The 21,142-nt window shown below is 37.4% G+C and overlaps 1 protein-coding gene across 1 annotated transcript in view; it reads right to left on the reverse strand.

The window, feature by feature from the left end:
- SNAP47 (synaptosome associated protein 47) overlaps positions 1-21,142 on the reverse strand; it is a 99,117-nt gene that overhangs the window by 61,745 nt on the left and 16,230 nt on the right. The window contains exon 3 of the mRNA XM_001376265.4: positions 6,629-7,119. Coding sequence (XP_001376302.2) covers positions 6,629-7,119 — 491 coding nt within the window. The remainder of the gene's footprint in view (positions 1-6,628; positions 7,120-21,142) is intronic.

Consider the following 21,142-nt stretch of genomic DNA (forward strand, 5'->3'; position numbering starts at 1 on the left):
TCTTCTAATTAATATGCATAATCAAGCAAAATAATTTTCCTTAATGGTTGCATAGAAAATTCTGTCTCATCTGGCACCCTAAATCTGTCATGGAGAATGTATTTTCATCATGGGTCCTCCAGAACCATGAATGGTCACTATCTCGATCATAGTTCTTATAGCTTTCCAAGCTATTAGTTTTGTACAGTGTTATATATGAATTATTCTGATTCTGCTTCTATTCATTTCACTTTTATCAGTTTATAAATATTCAAAAAAATGTTCATTTTTATAATACTAATGTCATGGTATAAACATTATGTTTCATAATGGAAACAAGAAATCATTTTCTAAGTGAAAAGCTGCATATTTCAAGAGTGACCAATATCGAGTCATTAGGTACTCTTAGAGTAGATTACTGACAGGTATTACCTATTTCTATTTCTAACTGGGAATTATAAGATAATGGACTCCATTTACAAAAAAAAAAATAGCATTAAACAAGACCTATTTTAAGTAGCGATGTGATCCAATGACACAGATTACTAGCTTCCCCATGGCTGTCTATCCTGAGGGATCCTGGTCGAAGTCATTCCTTCAGTTCACCACAGAGGATCTGCTCAGTATGCTTGAGTCTATCAGATAATAAACATTTATTAAGTACCTAAGCACTGGGTCAAGCACTAGAGACATCAAAAGAGGCAAAAAAGACTCATATAGTATCCTATCATACTCTATCAAGCTTTCTAGAACAGGCTCCTACAAGGCAAGTGCGGGTTTACTGTGATCAGAGTGCCACCCTGTGGCAACAAATTATACCCAAGAAAGAGACTAATGAAGGTCCTGTTTTTGAGGTGTCATAAAACTCATGATTTCCACCACCTCTATTTTATTAGAGTTTCCAACTTGGAACAGTATAAATACAGGTGGAGGAAGAGCCACATCATCTTTAACTGGCTGACTCAAAGGCAAATAATAATAAAATGATGATGGCTAGCATTTATGTAGAGCTCTGAGGTTTGCAAAGTGCTTTATATATATAATGGCATTTCATAATAAAACATAACATGGAGAGATGAAGTCTAAAAGCAGGATTTATACATTCATATCCTGTTAAGTCCTCCAAAAACTCCACAAAACCAATTTGCCTAGATAGGTCAGAAGTTCTAAAGTTAGCTTCTTCCAAAGTACTAAATCAGTGTGTGAGCAATTTCTGTCTAAACAAAAAGGATAAAAACTAAATTTTCAGTTCGTTCCTAGAATATTTGTAATAAACTGAAGCTGACAAACTCTCCCATTTCAAAGAGATCTTAGGAGCTCATCGAGTCTAATTCATGTCACCTAGATAACTAGAAAATCATTCCTACGATATAGATATGCCATTGATTTTAAGTTAATTTAGAGGTAGGAGAAAATTAACGATAGAAAATAGGCAATCTGATTGAGTCAGTTTTCAAAGAGCTCCCAATTTAGTCTGTACACTTCAAATAATTGGGAGGTTCTGTTGGCATAGGAAACTCCCTGGTGAGGAAATTCCTTCTCCCAATGCAGGTCAGCATCTTCTCTACCACAAACAATACTAAGAGTTAAGTCCTAGGCAAATTTGCCTAGGATCACACAGAATCTGAACTCAGTTCTTCCTGGTTCTGGAGTCAGCTCTCTAATCACTATGGCCCAATGTCACGTCACTCAACTTGAATAAAACCAAATGGGATTGTGAGAGGAAAAATAGCTCTACCCTGCCATGTCATATTTAATGAACTGGTGTCCCTTGGCATCAGCCTGAGCATCAATATGCAATGCTGCCATAGAGGGAGGAGCTGGGGGGAGGGGGGTGGCATATAAGGGCCAGCAGGGGAAGCACGAGGGGCTCTAAACTTCCACTCTTGTAGAGTAGGGTCCCATAATGCAGTAAGTATAGGCCTCAGCCAGCTAATGGAGACTCTATAATCAGGTTAATCCTTCCTTAAGAGAAACCTTCTTTTATCTCCTCTATCTCTCATCTCCTCGTTTTATTAATAAAATGCTTAAAACTCTGGTCTGGTCCCCATTTTTATTGCAACAGTATGTTCTAGTGCATTTACTCAAGTCATATGGTAAAACTGTGGTTCATGTACAGTGGTTCAATTCTATGTGGACAATGTCTTCCAAGGGCACATCCCATTCACCTACAAAGGGACATAGTCATGCCCTAAGCATGACCTAAGCGCCTAAGCATGGTGAGTGCTGCTGACCCCATACTTACACAATCTCTCTCCTCAATCTAACCCCTTACTATTCCCTACTCAGACACTACATCTTCTATGAAGCCTTATTCTCATATATTCCATCCATGACAATCTTTCCTTCCCCTAACAAATAGACAGCAAGGTCTATTTGGTTTTTATCTTTGTACCTCTAGAGCCTAGTGTCTGGCATATAATATATATATAAAATGTTTTTTGATTGATTTAACAGCTAGCTAGTATTTATATTTTGAAACATTCTTTACATATGTTATCTCGTCTGATCTTCCCAACAACTGGGAAAAGGATATTATCATCCCCATTTTACAGATAAGAAAACTAAGGCTGAGACACAGTGAAGTGACTTGCCCTGGTTCAGGCAGCTAAGTGTCTGAGGCTGGATTCTAACTTAGGACATCCTGACTACAAGCTCAGTACTTTATCTAATGGGCCAACTACCTGCCTTCCAGACCACTTCCTATCTTCACTCATTTGCCTCTTAGTATACCTTGCCTTGTATTGCTATTTAGCATTTTAGAGAGAGGTATTCCTGAAGAGGTTGTGAGGATAAGAATAGGTTCCAATCTAGGAATTGTTAGAGAGAGTACTGCCCCAAAGAGCTTACAAGTACAATAAAGTATCCTATCTAATAACTCACTTGCTGACAAGGCTAGTATGCAATGTCTCTTCATCCCTTGTGCCAAAAGAGACTTACATGTAACACACTAGCCTGAATACAGGTCTTATGCCTCAAAATCTGTGCAATCTATAATCAGTTCTTATTCATTATATCCCTTTACAGGCTCATCCCTCACCCAGCCTCGAAACTGAGACTAAGCCAGGCCACCAGCCAGACTGAGAGGGTAGGGAGTAGGGGAGAGCCACCACTCACTATACCACTTCCCAACCACTTCCAGATCTCCCTTCATCTCCATCACTCAGCTTGTCCTCCTTTGATATCCACATAATTCAAATCTTCCAACTAAAACCAAGTCACTACAGTGGATGTTGTTTTGAAAGGGAAAAAGCAGGGAAAGGATTATAATACTGTTTGACTTCAGGTAAGAGTCAAGGTTATTCTTTCCTTTTGAATGATGGATACAGTTCAATGATCTATCAGACAACTATACCTGAATTCAAAACTCAAAAATAATATTACTTGCAATCCCAAAAGCTTTTACCTTAAATAGCAAATTTCACCTACATACACAATGAAAAGATTTGATTTTACAAGTCATGATAACCAACTTTTCTTTCCAATAATTTTCTGGTCTTTTCTGAGTTTTAATACTCATTAACAATGTTTAAACTACATGGCAATTCTTCCCAATTTATACAGAAAAAGGATTAACGATTTTGCTGGGAATTATATTTCCACTATATCATTAACTTTTCCAGTATATTCCCAGTATATTTCCAACTATAGTAATGTCACTCTTCTCAGAAAATCTGCAGTTCATCCCATTCTCTACCAAGCAAAATTTAAAGCCACTACCAGAATTCAAGCCCATCCACAACCAATCTTATCATTCTCTGCCACAGACTCCCTGAACATATCTTGCACATTTTCACCTTTCTATATGGGCTCACACTGTTTTGTCCCTATAATGTCCTCCTCCTTTTCTCTTCACTTGTTGGTCTCCTATCTTTTAAAAACCAACTAAGAATCTTGGGAAGATGATGTTATGCCAAGTAATTTAGGACATAGTTCTACCACCTCAAAAAATAAGAAGCATCCCTAAAGTGCAACAAAATCAGCAATATCAGGAAGGAGAAAAAATATTAAAAACTTTGATTTGTCTAAGCTTTTTTAAAATGTATTTCAAAAGCTTTATTCTTTAAAACTATCCCAAGGAAATTTCCCTCAGCCAGTTCTCTCTACTAGGCCCTTCAAGGTCAGCTTCTAGACTGAAGAAAGTTAATTGGTGGGGAAAAGAGTCCCTAAGAATGGATCAGAAAAAGGTAGAGATCAGGGTCAACTACGGTGGTCTCTAGGATTCTCCCTACGGCAATAAACTACCAAGTCTCACCCTCACCAGGTGAACAAAGAACAATTCACAAATGTTAAAGATAGGGCACAAAAGCACCAAGTTTATAAGAAGAGAGGGGGTTGAGGGCAAGAAATGTGTTGAAAGACTAAGAGTAATGCAGAAAATCAGGGGGCACTGATAAATGACAGATAAGAGCATTACATAATGACCTCAAGAGAGACAAGATAAAGATAGAGGTGTTGTGATCAACTCTATGGGGGATGGACCATTCAGGAAATTAGCTTTTCCAAGGTAGGATTGTGGATCTAAGTAATACATCCCTTTCCAGAGAGAGGGAAGAAGAGTAAATATCCCAAGAAAGTTTGAAAAGGAAGACCATAGGTTCAAAGAAAAGATGGAATGACATCAAAAAGGATAAACAGGAAAGGAAAAATGGCAAAGGACAGGATTGCCACCTTCCCTCCTGTCTCCTCTCTCCCAAATTAAAAAACTTCACAATGGGCTCTAACAATAATTAATATTCCTAGAAATATAGATTCTAGAGTGTCCTGGAAGGAAAATGGAAACACAAAGGCGTACTGAAAAAACATTTCTTGGAAAGGGAATGAGTGTAAGCCTGACTACTGAAGGTCACTAAAACAAAATAATGGGGGAGGGGGGTAGAGGAAAAAGGAGAATTAGGCCCTTTTTATATGAGGCAGGAGAGAAGGAGGGTAGAGGAGGCAGACAAGAGAAAAAAATGAGGGTGATAGAGACTAATAAAAGTCAATTCAAGGAATTAGGTTTGGACAGGGTAATAAGTAAGAAGTTGGAGAATGATGAGACAGACCTTGATTATATTCATGAAAGCAAAACAAAGCACAAGGACTGAGGCTTTAAAAAAGAGAGGATTATACTTCCCCCTCCATATCTATCTATCTATATATGAATGTATACACTCATATATATGTGTATATATAGCACACACATACATATATAGTACCCACACATGTATATTAAATGGAAGAAATCACAAACTATAAAAACCACAGATATGAATTAAAGAAAGTGGAAATGGATAAAAAAATCAAAGCCCCCAAATTTGCTACATACAAGAAATATATTTCTTAAAAACATAGACATAGAATGAAAATCAAGAGATGACACATGATCTATTATGCTTTAAGTGAATCTGAGAAAGGCGGAAGTTGCAATCGTGATTTATAACAAACTGAAGTCAATAGAAATAAAATGGGAAACTACATTATGCATAAAGAAAACAAAGATAATGAAAAAAATTATAATATATATAAGTAAATATATATATATGCACCAAATAGCCTAGCATGTGAACAGAAAGATTAGGTAAACTTTGAAATGAAATAGTGACATAAAGACCAAAAATCTTATAATCTAGAAGAAATTTTAACAAATTAAATATAAGTAACATTTTCTGCTAAGTAAGGATAAGAGTTTAATAATAAAATATTTGTCTAGATAATATCATGGTTCTATGAGTGTTTATGAAATATGTTTAACATAAGGAAAAACAGAAACTTTTATGAATATATAATCAACTACCTTCTTCCTGAGTTGCCAAAAGCTACACTTTCAAACTTAAATTATATAGTGATATGTTGCACATATTTTCATACTTTTCAAAATATTGATCTAACCTGGCTTTTCCCTCTTCTTCCCCTTTTTTGTTTTTAAAGATACTATTTGTTATATGGGATACTTTTCTGGAAAGGGGGCAAAAGAGCTCCTAGAGAAAATTATTATGTGTAAAAAATAAAAGTCATCAATAAAAACTATTTTTTAAGCCCTTATCTTCTGTCTTAGAATCAACACTAAGTATCAGTTCCAGCGTAGAAGAGTCTAAGGAATAGATAATTGGAGTTAAGTGACTTACCCAGTGTCATACAGCTAGGAAGTATCTGAGGCCATATTTAAACCCAGGCTACTTACCTACCCTAACAAAATCTTATTTAAAAAAAACAACAACCTTAAATTGTGCTCAATGCAAAATAATACCTAAAAAGAAGTGAAACTCGCAGATCCCAGTAACTTTAAGACATGGCATATACAAACTTATTCTGAAAGGCTCATCTTAGTACAAATAGGACCTGGATTCTAGAAGACCTAAAAATCTCACACTATAATAAGTGTTATAAAGATGGAAAGGGTGATGTGTGGGTGGAGTCTCACTGATAACAAGAATGGTTCCTAGAAACATTAAAAGAGGTGCAGTAATTTATGAAACCCTTTAAGGTATGGAGAGGTTAAGAACTGCAAAAGTGGGAAGAATGGTCAGACCAACACAATCGTAGACCTTTTAAGGAGTCTCTCACAGATGAGGCCATCATTTCCAAATGTGACTCATTCAGAAGAAGCAGGATAGTTTGTACCATCACTTTCCAATAAGATGAAGGTAGTTCTGCACCTGCCACTCACCTGCACGCCAGATGGAACTGCCCTTTTCTGCTTGAGGTGGGTCTCTTGTGCTTTGGAACACCATTGAATCTTCTAAAAACTCGATTTTCTTGCTGAATTGTACCTCTAAAATTTGGATTATCTCTGGCATCTTTGCTGATAACAGTCGATAGGCTGTGTCTGGTTTACCAATAAATCTCTGGCGTATGCTGATTTCATAAGGGGTGTGAACTTTAATGTCATCGACGTCCTCCCTTTCAAATCTGTGCAGAAGCTGAGAATTAGAATCACTGATTTCCAACCCAGAAACCAAGACAGTAAATTTTCCAGGTTTAGCATGCAACTCGGTGCTTTGTGAGATAATTGCTGGAATTTTTATTATCACCCCTGATTTTCCAACAGCCTCAGGACTAGGCACTGAAGTACTTTCCTTGGGTTTTGTTTCAGATGGGCTTTTCCAGAGTTTGGTACTAAAAGGCCACCAAGAAGGAGCTTCAAGTTCTGTGAGTAATCTAAATAGAAAAACAACAAAAACATATTCAGTAAAATATAGCCAAGAATATGGAAATGTTTTTTGTATGATAGCACATGCTTGACCAAGATCAAGTTTTAACTATTTCAAGGAAAGGGGAGGAGAGAGAGAATTTGGAACTCAAAACGTTAGAAAATGAATGCCAAAAATTGTTTTTATGTGTAATTGCATAAAAATAAAGCATTATTGAAGAAAATAAACTATAGCCCCAGTGGGCAGCTAGGTGGCTGTGAATTGAGAGTGAGGCCTAGAGACAGGAGGTCCTGGATTCACATCTGGCCTCAGGCACATCACAGCTGTGTGACCTTAGGCATGTCAATTAACCCCATAGCCTAGCACTTAACCACTTTTCAGCCTTAGAATCAGTACACAGTGTCCATTCTAAAATAGAAGGTATGGATTTAACACACACACACACACAGAGAAAGAGTGAAAAAGAAATAAAGAGAAAGAGGATGGGGGTGGGTCTAATACTTCAAGAATGTGTTCTTACATGCAATTCTGACTTAAAAGAAATTTCAGTAAATCATATGTTCAAGAAAACAGAGTAAGGATTTTTTGGTTGGATACTAGAGGAAGGATGGTATAGAACGAAAACAGCAAAAGTCTAGAGGATTCAGTATTCAGTCCAACATTGATCAGTTGCAGACAATGAGAAAATTACTCCCCCAGCCTCTATTTTCCTTAACTGTGAAAAGGATATAGATTATATGAACTGCCTACCTCATAAACCATTGTATAGAAAGTAACTGGTAAATACCATATGAAGGTGAACTTATAATGGAAGTCAAACACTTTCAATGATCACAGAAAATTCTACCAACTACAATAAACTGTGAATTAGAAACAATGTCAGACTAAAAAGGGCCCTTAGAGAGCAACTAGTCCAATGCCTTCATTTAAAGGAAACAGACCCATAAGAAGATATTTCTTTTAAAAAAAATAATAGGAGCAGTGCAATGGCTCAGTGGATAGAAAGGCAGACCTGGAGACAGGAAGTCCTGGGTTCAAATTTGACTTTAGATACTTCCTAGATGTGTGACCCTAGGCAAATCATTTAATCTTAATTGCCTAGCCCTTACTGCTCTTCTGCCTTAGAACCAAACTTAGTAATGACTCTAAGCCAGAAAATAAGGTTTTATATATATGTACATATAAAACCAAGCAATGATAATGGAACGAAAGCAAGCAGACTTAAAAGCTAGTCTTAGATTTGTTTTGTAATAACACTGTGACCTTGGGTAAGTCACTGAATCTCCATCTGGGTCTCTATGAGCCCCAGTTTCCTTACATATAAAATAACTATAAATACTACCTGCTCTGCTCTCAGTTTGTTCTAAAAATCAAACTTAAGAATGACACTAAAATAAAAATATGGAGGAGATAACAAAACTTACTTTCTTAAACTGTAATATTTATGATTATTATTTCATCATAAAGATGATCTATAATTACTCCCCTCCCCCATTTACCTTCTCTCCTCACTAATGAATGTTTCTAGAGAAAGTCACACACTTTTCCTACTGGTTCACTACAAGAATGTCATCTCTTCTTAACTGGGTCATCACTACTGCATAGCAGTCCCCATATTTTTCCCTGATTAACTAACACTCTTCCCCAATAATACCCATTCCAAATCTCCTTTCTACTCAAGCCTTACATACCACCTCTTCTTATTTTCTCCCTCTCAGGAAATGGCTGATCATTTCCTATTCCACTGAGAAATCAGAGGTTAGCACCACACTTCTATCCTAATCTACAACTCCTTTTCATCATTCCAAATTCTCTCAACTTTTGTTCCCATATGATGGAAAGAGAGCCTACTTTTTGCTAAGACCTTTAAGAGCCTGTCCTTAGTATTTCCTTTCTTCCTCTCATTTTCTAGTTCTCTGGGTACTGCCACTGCTTCCTTCCCTGTTGCCTACAAATATATCTAATCTTTATTCTTAAAAAAAAAAAAATCTTCACTTGGCCCTATGATACCTCAAGTGATCTTCCTTCCTTTCTTATAGCCAACATCCTAGGAAGGTTTATATACCCTTCATTACCTCCATTTTCTCCTCTCACCCTCTTTCTCATTTTAAATGAGTGTCAGTGCAGTTTTCCAACCATGGTCTTAAATTGTTTATTTATTCTTTCAACTTGACCTGAACTTTGGGGATAATATGGTCCATGGAATTTAGGAGTTATCCCCAAATAGGAATAAATTTAAGATAAAACTGAATCAGTAGACCACAAGGCAATAAAAATAACGATCAGTAATGGTACATGGAAAACCAAATCAAAAACTAATTGGAAACTAAACAATATGATACTCCAAAATCGTTTAGTTAGAGAAGAAATCATAGAAAAAATTAATAATTTCATCGAGGAAAATGACAATGGCGAGACATCCTTTCAAACCTTTTGGGATGCAGCCAAAGCGGTAATCAGAGGTAAATTCATATCCCTGAGTGCATATATTAACAAACAAGGGAGAGCAGAGATCAATCAATTGGAAATGCAAATAAAAAAACTCGAAAGTGACCAAATTAAAAACCCCCAGCAGAAAACCAAACTAGAAATCCTAAAAATTAAGGGAGAAATTAATAAAATAGAAAGTGATAGAACTATTGATTTAATAATTAAGACAAGAAGCTGGTACTTTGAAAAAACAAAGAAAATATACAAAGTACTGGTCAATCTAATTAAAAAAAGGAGGGAAGAAAAGCAAATTAACAGCATCAAAGATGAAAAGGGGGACATCACCTATGATGAAGAGGAAATTAAGGCAATCATTAAAAATTACTTTGCCCAATTATATGGTAATAAATATACCAATTTAAGTGATATGGATGAATATATACAAAAATACAAACTGCCTAGACTAACAGAAGAAGAAATAGAATTCTTAAATAATCCCATATCAGAAAATGAAATCCAACAGGCCATCAAAGAACTTCCTAAGAAAAAATCCCCAGGGCCTGACGGATTCACCAGTGAATTCTATCAAACATTCAGAGAACAGTTAATCTCAATACTATACAAACTATTTGACATAATAAGCAAAGAGGGAGTTCTACCAAACTCCTTTTATGACACAAACATGGTACTGATTCCAAAACCAGGCAGGTCAAAAACAGAGAAAGAAAACTACAGACCAATCTCCCTAATGAATATAGATGCAAAAATCTTAAATAGGATACTAGCAAAAAGACTTCAGCAAGTGATCAGAAGGGTCATCCACCATGATCAAGTAGGATTTATACCAGGGATGCAGGGCTGGTTCAATATTAGGAAAACCATCCACATAATTGACCACATCAACAAGCAAACCAACAAGAACCACATGATTATCTCAATAGACGCAGAAAAAGCATTTGATAAAATACAACACCCATTCCTACTAAAAACACTAGAAAGCATAGGAATAGAAGGGTCATTCCTAAAAATAATAAACAGTATATATCTAAAACCATCAGCTAATGTCATCTGCAATGGGGATAAACTAGATGCATTCCCAATAAGATCAAGAGTGAAACAAGGATACCCATTATCACCTCTACTATTTGACATTGTACTAGAAACACTAGCAGTAGCAATTAGAGAAGAAAAAGAAATTGAAGGCATTAAAATAGGCATGGAGGAGACCATCTCTTTGCAGATGACATAATGATCTACTTAAAGAATCCTAGAGATTCAACCAAAAAGCTAATTGAAATCATCAACAACTTTAGCAAAGTTGCAGGATACAAAATAAACCCACATAAGTCATCAGCATTTCTATATATCTCCAACACAGCTCAGCAGCAAAAACTAGAAAGAGAAATCCCATTCAAAATCACCTTAGATAAAATAAAATACCTAGGAATCTACCTCCCGAGAAAAACACAGGAACTATATGAACATAACTACAAAACACTCGCCACACAACTAAAACTAGACTTGAGCAATTGGAAAAACATTAACTGCTCATGTGTAGGATGAGCCAATATAATAAAAATGACCATCCTACCCAAACTTATTCATCTATTTAGTGCCATACCCATGGAACTCCCAAAAAATTTCTTTACTGATTTGGAAAAAACCATAACAAAGTTCATTTGGAATAATAAAAAATCAAGGATATCCAGGGAAATAATGAAAAAAAAAACACAAATGAGGGGGGCCTTGCAGTCCCAGACCTTAAACTATATTACAAAGCAGCAGTCATCAAAACAATTTGGTACTGGCTAAGAAACAGAAAGGAAGATCAGTGGAATAGACTGGGGGAAAGAGACCTCAGCAAGACAGTATACGATAAACCCAAAGATCCCAGCTTTTGGGGCAAAAATCCACTATTCGATAAAAACTGCTGGGAAAATTGGAAGACAGTGTGGGAGAGATTAGGAATTGATCAACACCTCACACCCTACACCAAGATAAATTCAAAATGGGTGAAAGACTTAAACATAAAGAAGGAAACCATAAGTAAATTGGGTAAGCACAGAATAGTATACATGTCAGACCTTTGGGAGGGGAAAGACTTCAAAACCAAGCAAGACATAGAAAGAATCACAAAATGTAAAATAAATAATTTTGACTACATCAAATTAAAAGGCTTTTGTACAAACAAAACCAGTGTAACTAAAATCAGAAGGAAAACAACAAATTGGGGAAAAATCTTCATAAAAACCTCTGACAAAGGTTTAATTACTCAAATTTATAAAGAGTTAAATCAATTGTACAAAAAATCAAGCCATTCTCCAATTGATAAATGGGCAAGGGACATGGATAGGCAGTTTTCAGATAAAGAAATCAAAACTATTAATAAGCACATGAAGAAGTGTTCTAAATCTCTTATAATCAGAGAGATGCAAATCAAAACAACTCTGAGGTATCACCTCACACCTAGCAGATTGGCTAACATGACAGCAACAGAAAGTAATGAATGCTGGAGGGGATGTGGCGAAGTAGGGACATTAATTCATTGCTGGTGGAGTTGTGAACTGATCCAGCCATTCTGGAGGGCAATTTGGAACTATGCACAAAGGGCGATAAAAGAATGTCTACCCTTTGATCCAGCCATAGCACTGCTGGGTCTGTACCCCAAAGAGATAATGGACAAAAAGACTTGTACAAAAATATTTATAGCTGCGCTCTTTGTGGTGGCCAAAAATTGGAAAACGAGGGGATGACCATCAATTGGGGAATGGCTGAACAAATTGTGGTATATGTTGGTGATGGAATATTATTGTGCAAAAAGGAATAATAAAGTGGAGGAATTCCATGGAGACTGGAACAACCTCCAGGAAGTGATGCAGAGCGAGAGGAGCAGAACCAGGAGAACATTGTACACAGAGACAAACACACTGTGGTATAATCGAATGTAATGGACTTCTCCATCAGTGGCAGTGTAATGTCCCTGAACAATCTGCAGGGATCTAGGAGAAAAAACACTATCCATAAACAGAGGACAAACTGTGGGAGTAGAAACACTGAGGAAAAGCAACTGCCTGACTACAGCGGTTGAGGGGACATGACAGAGGAGAGACTCTAAACGAACACTCTAATGCAAATATTAACATCATGGCAATGGGTTCGAATCAAGAACACATGTGATACCCAGTCGAATCACGCGTCGGCTACGGGGGGCGGGGGGGTGGAAAAGAAAATGATCTTTGTCTTTAATGAATAATGCATGGAAATGATCAAATAAAATACTATAAAATTAAAAAAAAAACTGAATCAGTAAAATGAGCTTCCCTGTCTGAATCAATATGTGCTGGCAGGCCAAAACAAGGTATAATTTCTTTTAAGAGTACTTTGGCAACAAAAGCCACTGTGGCTTGAGCAGTAGGAAACACTTCCAGTCATCTGGTCAGCTGGTCTACTATGACTAGACAAAATTTATAATGTCCAGCCTTTGGCATTGTAATAAAATTGATTTGTAAATGTTCAAAGGTGTATAAGCCAGAGGACATCCACCAAAAGCTTTTCTACAAAAGGCATATTAGTTATATGTTTGGCAGGCGGAGCAAGCTGCACACACTTTAGAGGCTATTGTAGTTATACCAGGGGCTATCCATACTCTTTTAGCAGAGTCTACAATGTCTTGGGATCCAAAATGACAGTTTTTATGAATGGATTGACATATTTGGTGATAAAAACTTCTAGGGATTAGGGGTTTTCCTTCAGATGACAACCACACTCCATTAATTTGTTTTGCTTTGAATTTTTGTTTCCATTTTTTCACTTCCTTTTTATTATAAGAAAAGGATGAATCTGATTTGTTACTAGCTGCCAAAGTTAGAATTAGTTCAGGCCCTTATAAGGCAGCAGGTTTTGCAGCAGTATCTGCCTGGTGGTTCCCTCTAGAGACAGTCAGTTCTATCTGTATGGGCAGAGCAATGTACAATAGCCAGGGCTTCAGGAAGTAGGAGAGCAGAAAGAATGTCATTAATGATTTCTGCATTTGTGATACTTTTCCCAGCTGAAGTTAAAAATCTCCTTTAAAGCCAAAGCATACCCACTGCATGACATATTCCAAATGTGTATCTGGAATCCGTGTAAATTGTTGCTTTATTATCTTTTACAATTATACAGGCATGTTTTAAATCTATGAGTTCTGCACCTTGAGCACCTATATTTGAGGATAGTGATGCTGACCACAGAGGGCAACTTCTGTGACTATAGCAGCTCCCATGTAGCATATGCCATCCCTCATGAAAGAAGAACCATCAGTAAATAAGACTAGATCTGGATTGTCTAAAGGAGTATCCAGAAGATTATCTCGTGGTTTTTCAGACATGGACACTAAAGATTCACAATTGTGCAATGGTTCTGCAACTGGTAAATCTGGAAGCAAGGTCGCAGGATTAAGTGTTATGTAGCATTTTAAAGTGATATTTTCATTACCTAAAAAAGTTACTTCGTATCTTGCAAGTCATTGGTCACAAAATGCCTGTGTTCAATGCCTTAGCAACAATGCTTCTATTTCATGTTGTAAACCTTAAAATTTCCCAAACCCTACTTTATAAGATTGGATTAAGACCATTCCCCATTTGGGCAGTGAACTCTACTTAAAGCAGGAATGTGAGAATTCTACTTGACCTACTTGGGTCTGCCCTAGGGGAAGATAAAGTTGTAAACTCTTTTCTGAACAATGAAAAGTACTAAACCCATACTTTTCTTAAGCTAAGTACCTATAAAGGTCAAGCAACTTGTAAATTTACAAGGAACAAAGAACTGGAAAACTTACTCAGAGCTTTCCTGGTGTGAATTACTCAAAAATCCACACCTTCTTAGGTGTGGACTAAGAATGGGTGGTCCTTTAGAAACATCTACAGTGATTGGTAGATGTAAGGACTTAGGGGAGGTGACATAGGAGATTTTGCCCTTAAAAATAAGAGCTCAGAGAAGAGCAAAGGATCTGGTTTCTGATTCTGATTCTGAATGAGAGCTCCTTGAGGAGCTCCTCTGAGGGCTCTGTCCCTCTGGGGTAGGAGCTCTGGAGGCTCTTGAGAGAGGCCCTTTAAAGCAATCTCTGGCTGGAAGACTCTTTGAGGAAGGATGCTGGCCTGGTGTCATTAGAATTCCTTAGACAGATCTTATGGTGAGTTATAAAAAACTGACTGATTTCTCTTTTAAGACTCAGGTCTAGGCCACATTGGCTTGAGGCTCTTCATACTTATTCCTTTCTTACTCTCTCTCTCTTTCTTTGATTACTCATTGTATTGTTAATTAAAATCTCTATAAAACCCAATTGACTTGGGTATTTGAATAACTGAGAATATTTCCCTGGCGACCACCTTATATTTGATTTTAAACCCAAGACACTGTAGTGAAACATATTTCTGCGGTCAAATTTACTCACCCTCTCTTATATCTATCACAATTTATATCTTCCACTATTTTAATCACTACAGTTTAAGACCTCAACCATTTAAAATCTCACAATGTGGACACATTGTTAGTGGGCATCCCAATACTAAATCAGCAGATTTAGTTGCTAATAAAGCTGCTGCAGCTATGCTTCTTAGACATGATGGTGCTCCTGAAGCTACTGGGTCCAGCTGGGCTGAACAATAAGCAACTGGACATTGAATAGGTCCTAAAGTTTGAGTTAAAACACCTGAAGCTACCCCTCTCCATTTGTGTACATGTAAAGTAAATAGCTTTTTATAATCTGGGATGCCTGGAGCAGGGGCAGACAGGATAGCCTGTTTCAATTTAGAAAAAGATGACAGGTGTTCCACCTCTAACCTAAGTGGTTCAGTGACTGAATTTTTTATCAGTGCTATAAGGGGTTTAGTGATTTCCCCAAAACAAGGAATCCACTGTCTACAAAATCCTGTTGCTCCTAGAAATGCTCTCAACTATTTCTTAATGGAGAGAGCGCTTAATTTTTCAATGTGCTTAGAGGAAATGAAGTGGGCACCAGTAGCTAAAATAAACCCTAAATATTCCACTTTGGGGAGGCACCACTGAACTTTTGCCTTTGATATCTTGTGGCCTCTCTATGGAGTTCCAAAAGAAGATGTCTGCTATCTTGGCATGCTGTGTCATTTGGTGAGGCCAAGAAAAAAATCATCTACAAAGTGTATCAAAGGGCTCACCTTAAACTTAATATTTTCTAAATCTTGTGTAAAAATCTGTGAAAATAAAGTGAGGTTTTCCATGTACACTTGGGGCAAATGACACCACATCCACTGAGAACCTTTCCAGGTGAAGACAAATATATTTCTGGAATATTCATGGATGAGTATTGAAAAAAAAGGTGGAACACAAATCTAATACTATGAAATATTTAGCAGTGCTAGGGATAGAGGAAATAATGGTGGATGAACTTGGAGCAACAGGGTGTCTTGATGACATGGTTATTAACAACCCTTAAATCTTGAACAAATTGATAAACAAGTTTTCCATTTTCTTCTAATTTCAGTTTTTTAATAGGCAAGATAGGTGTATTGTATTCTGATTTGCATGAGATTATTATTTTGTATTCAATTAAAAAATTTATCACTGGGGTAATTCCCTCAATTGCCTCTTTTAATAATGAATACTGAGGAATGGAAGGAGGTAGGTCACCTTTTGTTTTGATTTGCACAGGAAAAGCTGATTTTAGTAGGCTTACATTGGATGAAGATGTGGCCCATAGAGATTCAGGTATGTCAGCTGGTATTTCAAAGGTGGGAGGTCTGTTTACCTCCTGACTGTTTGAAAGAAGTACAGAGAGCAAATTCAAAGATTCCTCAGGCAATTCTAGCCTCATAGCACCATCCTAAGAGCATGTTATTGTGGCTCTAAGTTTACATAAAAGGTCTCTCCCTAATAAATTTATAGGGGAGCTAGGCATTAGAAGAGAAGAATGTTCTACTGATAGGGGTCCCACAGACACTATTCGAGGGGAAAGCTTTGGAACCTTCAAAGGTGCCCCGGATACACCTACTACATTTAGAGAGCCAACAGAACTGTACTTTGAATTTGGTTTACTCATCAACACTGCTCTGAAAGCTCCAATGTCTAAGAGGCAATCATAATAACTATCCCAAATTTTCAAGGTTACATGAGGTTAACTGATGTTAAGATATCAGTGTCTGGGAAATCAAATGTTTCACTCGCTGATTCCAGAGTCCTTTCTCCCCTTTCAGATGATCATAAAAGTCCTTGGCCATTTCTCTGGGGTTCCTCTCAATGAGGGGAATTTCTACCTTGAATATAGGGTGAACGAGCTCCATTTCAGATTTATTGTTGTAAATTATCATTCGCCTCATTTGAATTCATATTTCTAAATGTGTTTCTATTGTTGTTATTTCTATAATTGATATTATTTCTAAAGTTGTTATCCCTAGAGTTCCCATTATCTCTAAAATTTATGGTACTGAATGGTTCCAGTTTCTACAATTTAACATTACAGGACCCCTTTTTCTGCAGAAGTAATACATTGGTGTTTGATTTGTGTATTCTTGCAAAGAGGCTATAGTCCCTGCTTGATTTTCTTTTTTTCTTTCAATTTCCTCCTTTAAAATTTTAATTTCTCTCCTTCATGTCTCTATTAAGTCACTGTTCTCATCTTTCCTTTCATGGCCGTTAAATACATAAACTGCTACTCTCCTCAATTCTTCAGGTCCATGTTAGCCCAATTCGGACAATTGGTCTTAAAATAATCTCTGACCACTTTACAACAGTTTTTCACAAACTGTCTCCTTGTCTGACATCCTTTTCTCTGGAAAGATCCAGATCTATAGATCTACCTCCCAATTCAATAAGTCTATCCATAAACTGGGGATGGATTTTCATCGGGGTTTTGTTTAAGACCCTCAAATTTTGTCCATATACCAGGCCTATCAGAGCAAGATCTTGTTATGGTTAATAATGCCTCTCTAGCATGGTATAGTCTTATGTAATCTTGCTCATTGTTGGAGTTCTATTTTGGGTCTTATGGAGGCCAATGAACTTCTCTCCTTCCCTGAGCCTGATTGACAAGAGAGAAGGTTTTATTTTTCTTTCTTTCTGTCAAAAAAGCTTGAAGCAAACTTTCAATATCAATCCATTTGGGATCATATGTGTGAAAAATGCTCTCTAGCTTTTTAATAATCACAATTGGCTCATCCTCAAAAGAGATATTTTGCTTGAATCTCTCAATATCTTGGGCCGGGGGCAATGGTATATGATGCCTTAGCAAAATTACATCTCCACTCTTATCAAAAGTGGGTACTTCCTTTAAGGGGAATAGGATTAACAGAATTATTTTTGGTTTCTGCCTCTTGTTTTTTTTATTTGAGTTGCCATTGAACAGGTAATGGATATAAGTGGGGAAATATGTCGAGTGGGAGGAGTTTAGGTAGATTTAGAGATAGTTAGAACAGGACATGGAGGAGCTGAGGTGGTTTTAGTATGAGCAGAATTGCATGGAGCAGTACTAGACAGAGACTGAGTTGTCTCTAATGATGAGGGAGTATTGAGAGATAAATCTCTCTTCTTACTCTGGGGATTTCTCAAGCTTTCCTTAATGCTTTTTATATAAGTCTTGAGATCCCCCAAACTCTCCTCCAGCTTCTTAAGGTCACTTGAGTTATTTTCTAGTTTTTCTTCAAGGTGAGTTTTTATTTCAGCTAACAAATTATTATTTTGTTTTTTCCTGAAGAGTAATAGGTAGAATCCCAGGCCTCCTATCAGTATAAGTACAGCTAAGAACAGTCCTATCTAAAGCCACTATGTCAATATTTCAGTGGATAATAGGCCATTTTAGATAGACAAGAAACAGCATCACAACTTGAACTAGACTTCTCAGAATCATCGTTAATCTAATTGTTAATTTTGTTTGCAGTTCTACTTTCTGTCAGTAGATGGCACTTAATTGCTATTTTTTTTACACTTTTTATTTAATTATCATTTTCTTCAATGAATTTTGGCTGTGTTGTCACACTTTCCTCAATTTCACTTAGAGACTGTTTCAACAAAAACCTTTCCATGGAAGTTTGTTTCTTTCCTCCTTTCAGAACGTTTTGATAATGTGTGAAACATACTATCAATGTGGCTCCAATGCATGATCTGTTGCAATTTTTTCTGGGTGTGTCTTTTCAATAAACTGTTTAATTTTTTTCCCAAGTCCTCAGCATTTCCTTAATCTCGCTTATACTGATTACCTCATCCACCTTGGGCTCCTCCCAAGGGCAGAAGCTCATGATCAAATATCCACTCATGACTCAAAGCATAAAATCGCAATCATGACTGCTTGTATCTCAAAATTGCTCATGATTTAAAGTGCTTGTGTATCAAGGTACCACTGTATTCCTTCCCTACTAGCAGATGATTGCACTGTTCTCTCAGATCAATCCTTAATCACTTGATGGCCATTTCACCAGGACTGAGGAGACATTTAGGTATGGAGAAAGTAGGGTATCCAGGCTGGGGTCAGGAATTGAGTTTCACTTTTTTTTTTTGACTCCATTATCTATGAATACTTGCTTCCAGTTGCAAACAAAAAGTAGACTCATTTTATAATCAGTCTCCAACAATTTTTTTTTAATTGGGCTGTAAAAGATTAGATCATGACCATATGACCTTAGAAGACAAATCTGTTCTTTCTTTTTTAAACTCTTACTTTCCATCTTAAGAATCAATACTGTGTATAGTCGAGGCATTGCTGTAAAGGCAGAACCGTAAGGGTTAAGCCTCCTCTTCCTCCCCAGTTGAGCTGCATAGTCAGGGTCGGTCGTGGGTTGAACTGTGTACAACCTGCATAGCTGTGTGCTCAAGGTTGGAATAGCAGAGGCAGGAGGATTGATAAGGTCTGTGAGAAAGAAACTGTAAGGTCGGAGTAGCCAGCAGAAGACTGATAAGGGTTGTGAGAAATTATGAGAGGCTGTGGGAAAGTTATTTCTCTGTCTTTGTTTGGAATCTTCTCGGTTCTTCCCTGTGCCTGACAGGTAACGTCATGAATTCCTATGAATCTGCCCAATTATTGGTTCCTGCTGTTGCTGGGCGGTAACATTATATCTTCCTGTGTGTTAACCTATATATTGCTTTTTTTGAACTCAATAAAGGGTCGTTATACATTTTCCGTTAGCGTCCATTCGTCACTTTGTATGATCGTTACCCCACGCAAGGTCGCAAGAAGGTTGGCCACCTTTCAGACGAGCCTTGCATTTTGGCGTCCAAGATTCAGGGACATAAATGCCGTTCGTAACCCCAATTCTTTTGCTGGTCAAAGGATGACACAAAATGGCGGGCTTTGTGACAATATCTTGGATTGGGTAAGCAGAGCAAATTTGGGACAGAGCCAAGAGAAATCCGTCTTTACGGGTTTCCTCTGTTCTATAATCTTTTCTATCTCCTTTCTTTGTTTTGTGGGTTATTTCTCAGGAGGTATGGGAAACTCAGTTCCTGTCCTTTTACAGGACGGGGGATGGCAAGCTGAGCACCTTATTCAAGCTGCCTTAATGGCACATGGAGTTAAAGTGCAGAAAAATATGTTAAAGAAATTCGTGGGCTATGTAAGACAATTAGCACCATGGTTCCCTGAAGGAGAGATTATATCTAGTTCAGAATGGGAATGTGTAGGATCAAAGTTTGGTTCTGAGGGGGAAACTGCACCCCCGGATTATGCCGTTATTTTCAATGTCATAAAGTCATGTATTGAGGATCCAGAAGCTAATAAGAAAATGCAAGCTGTTTTACAAATGGAGGTTGAGGAAGAAGATGAGGAAGGAGAAGTTTGTGGGGAGGTCGGTAATCAGAGAAAAAAATTCCTTGTCCACCGTTTGCTTCGGGGGCAAAGCTGTACCCCTCCCTAATTCAAGAAAATTTTCCTGAAACTGGAAGTGTTCAAAAATAAGCCAACAGTGACATCTAGTGGTGAAATGAGGCAAGGACAGGTGGGAAAGTTTCTGAGAGTAGCCGAGCTGAAAAAAGCATTAGGAGACTTAAGACACCAGACAGACACAATTATTCCCGGTATTGGAAGATGTTAACACTCAGACTAGGAGATTTACTCCCATGCCATTGAAAGTCTTAAAAGAATTAAAAGAGGCATGTACTAAATACGGTCTTCAAGCAGCCTATACACTTTCTTTATTGGAGCTTATAGCTGCTGAGAATCTTACTCCTCATGATTGGAAACAGGTAGCAAGTGTTTCACTCTCCCAGGGACAGGCAGTACAATGGAGAGCCATTTGGAAAGCGATATTAGAACAGGAGAGGTTTAGGATGGAACAAACTATGATGCCTAGAGGAGCCCCTACATTGGACCAACTCATAGGAGAAGGACCAAACCAGTTCCCTCAACATCAAATAGGGTATATTCCTCAATTATATGCAGTGATTGCTTCTGCAGCTATAAAGGCATGGAAAGGAATGGAAGGGATCCCAAAGTTGGATTTTAATAAACTGAGGCAGAGGTCTGATCAAGCTTTTGAGGATTATGTGGCAGAAGTACAGAAAGCAGTGGAACGGACTTTGGGAACAGTGCAAGGATTAGAGGATTTGATAAAAAAAAAAACATAGTCAAGCAGAATGCTACTCCTGATTATAGACAAGTG

Source organism: Monodelphis domestica, chromosome 7, assembly GCF_027887165.1.
Source record: "Monodelphis domestica isolate mMonDom1 chromosome 7, mMonDom1.pri, whole genome shotgun sequence".
NCBI lineage: Eukaryota > Metazoa > Chordata > Mammalia > Didelphimorphia > Didelphidae > Monodelphis > Monodelphis domestica.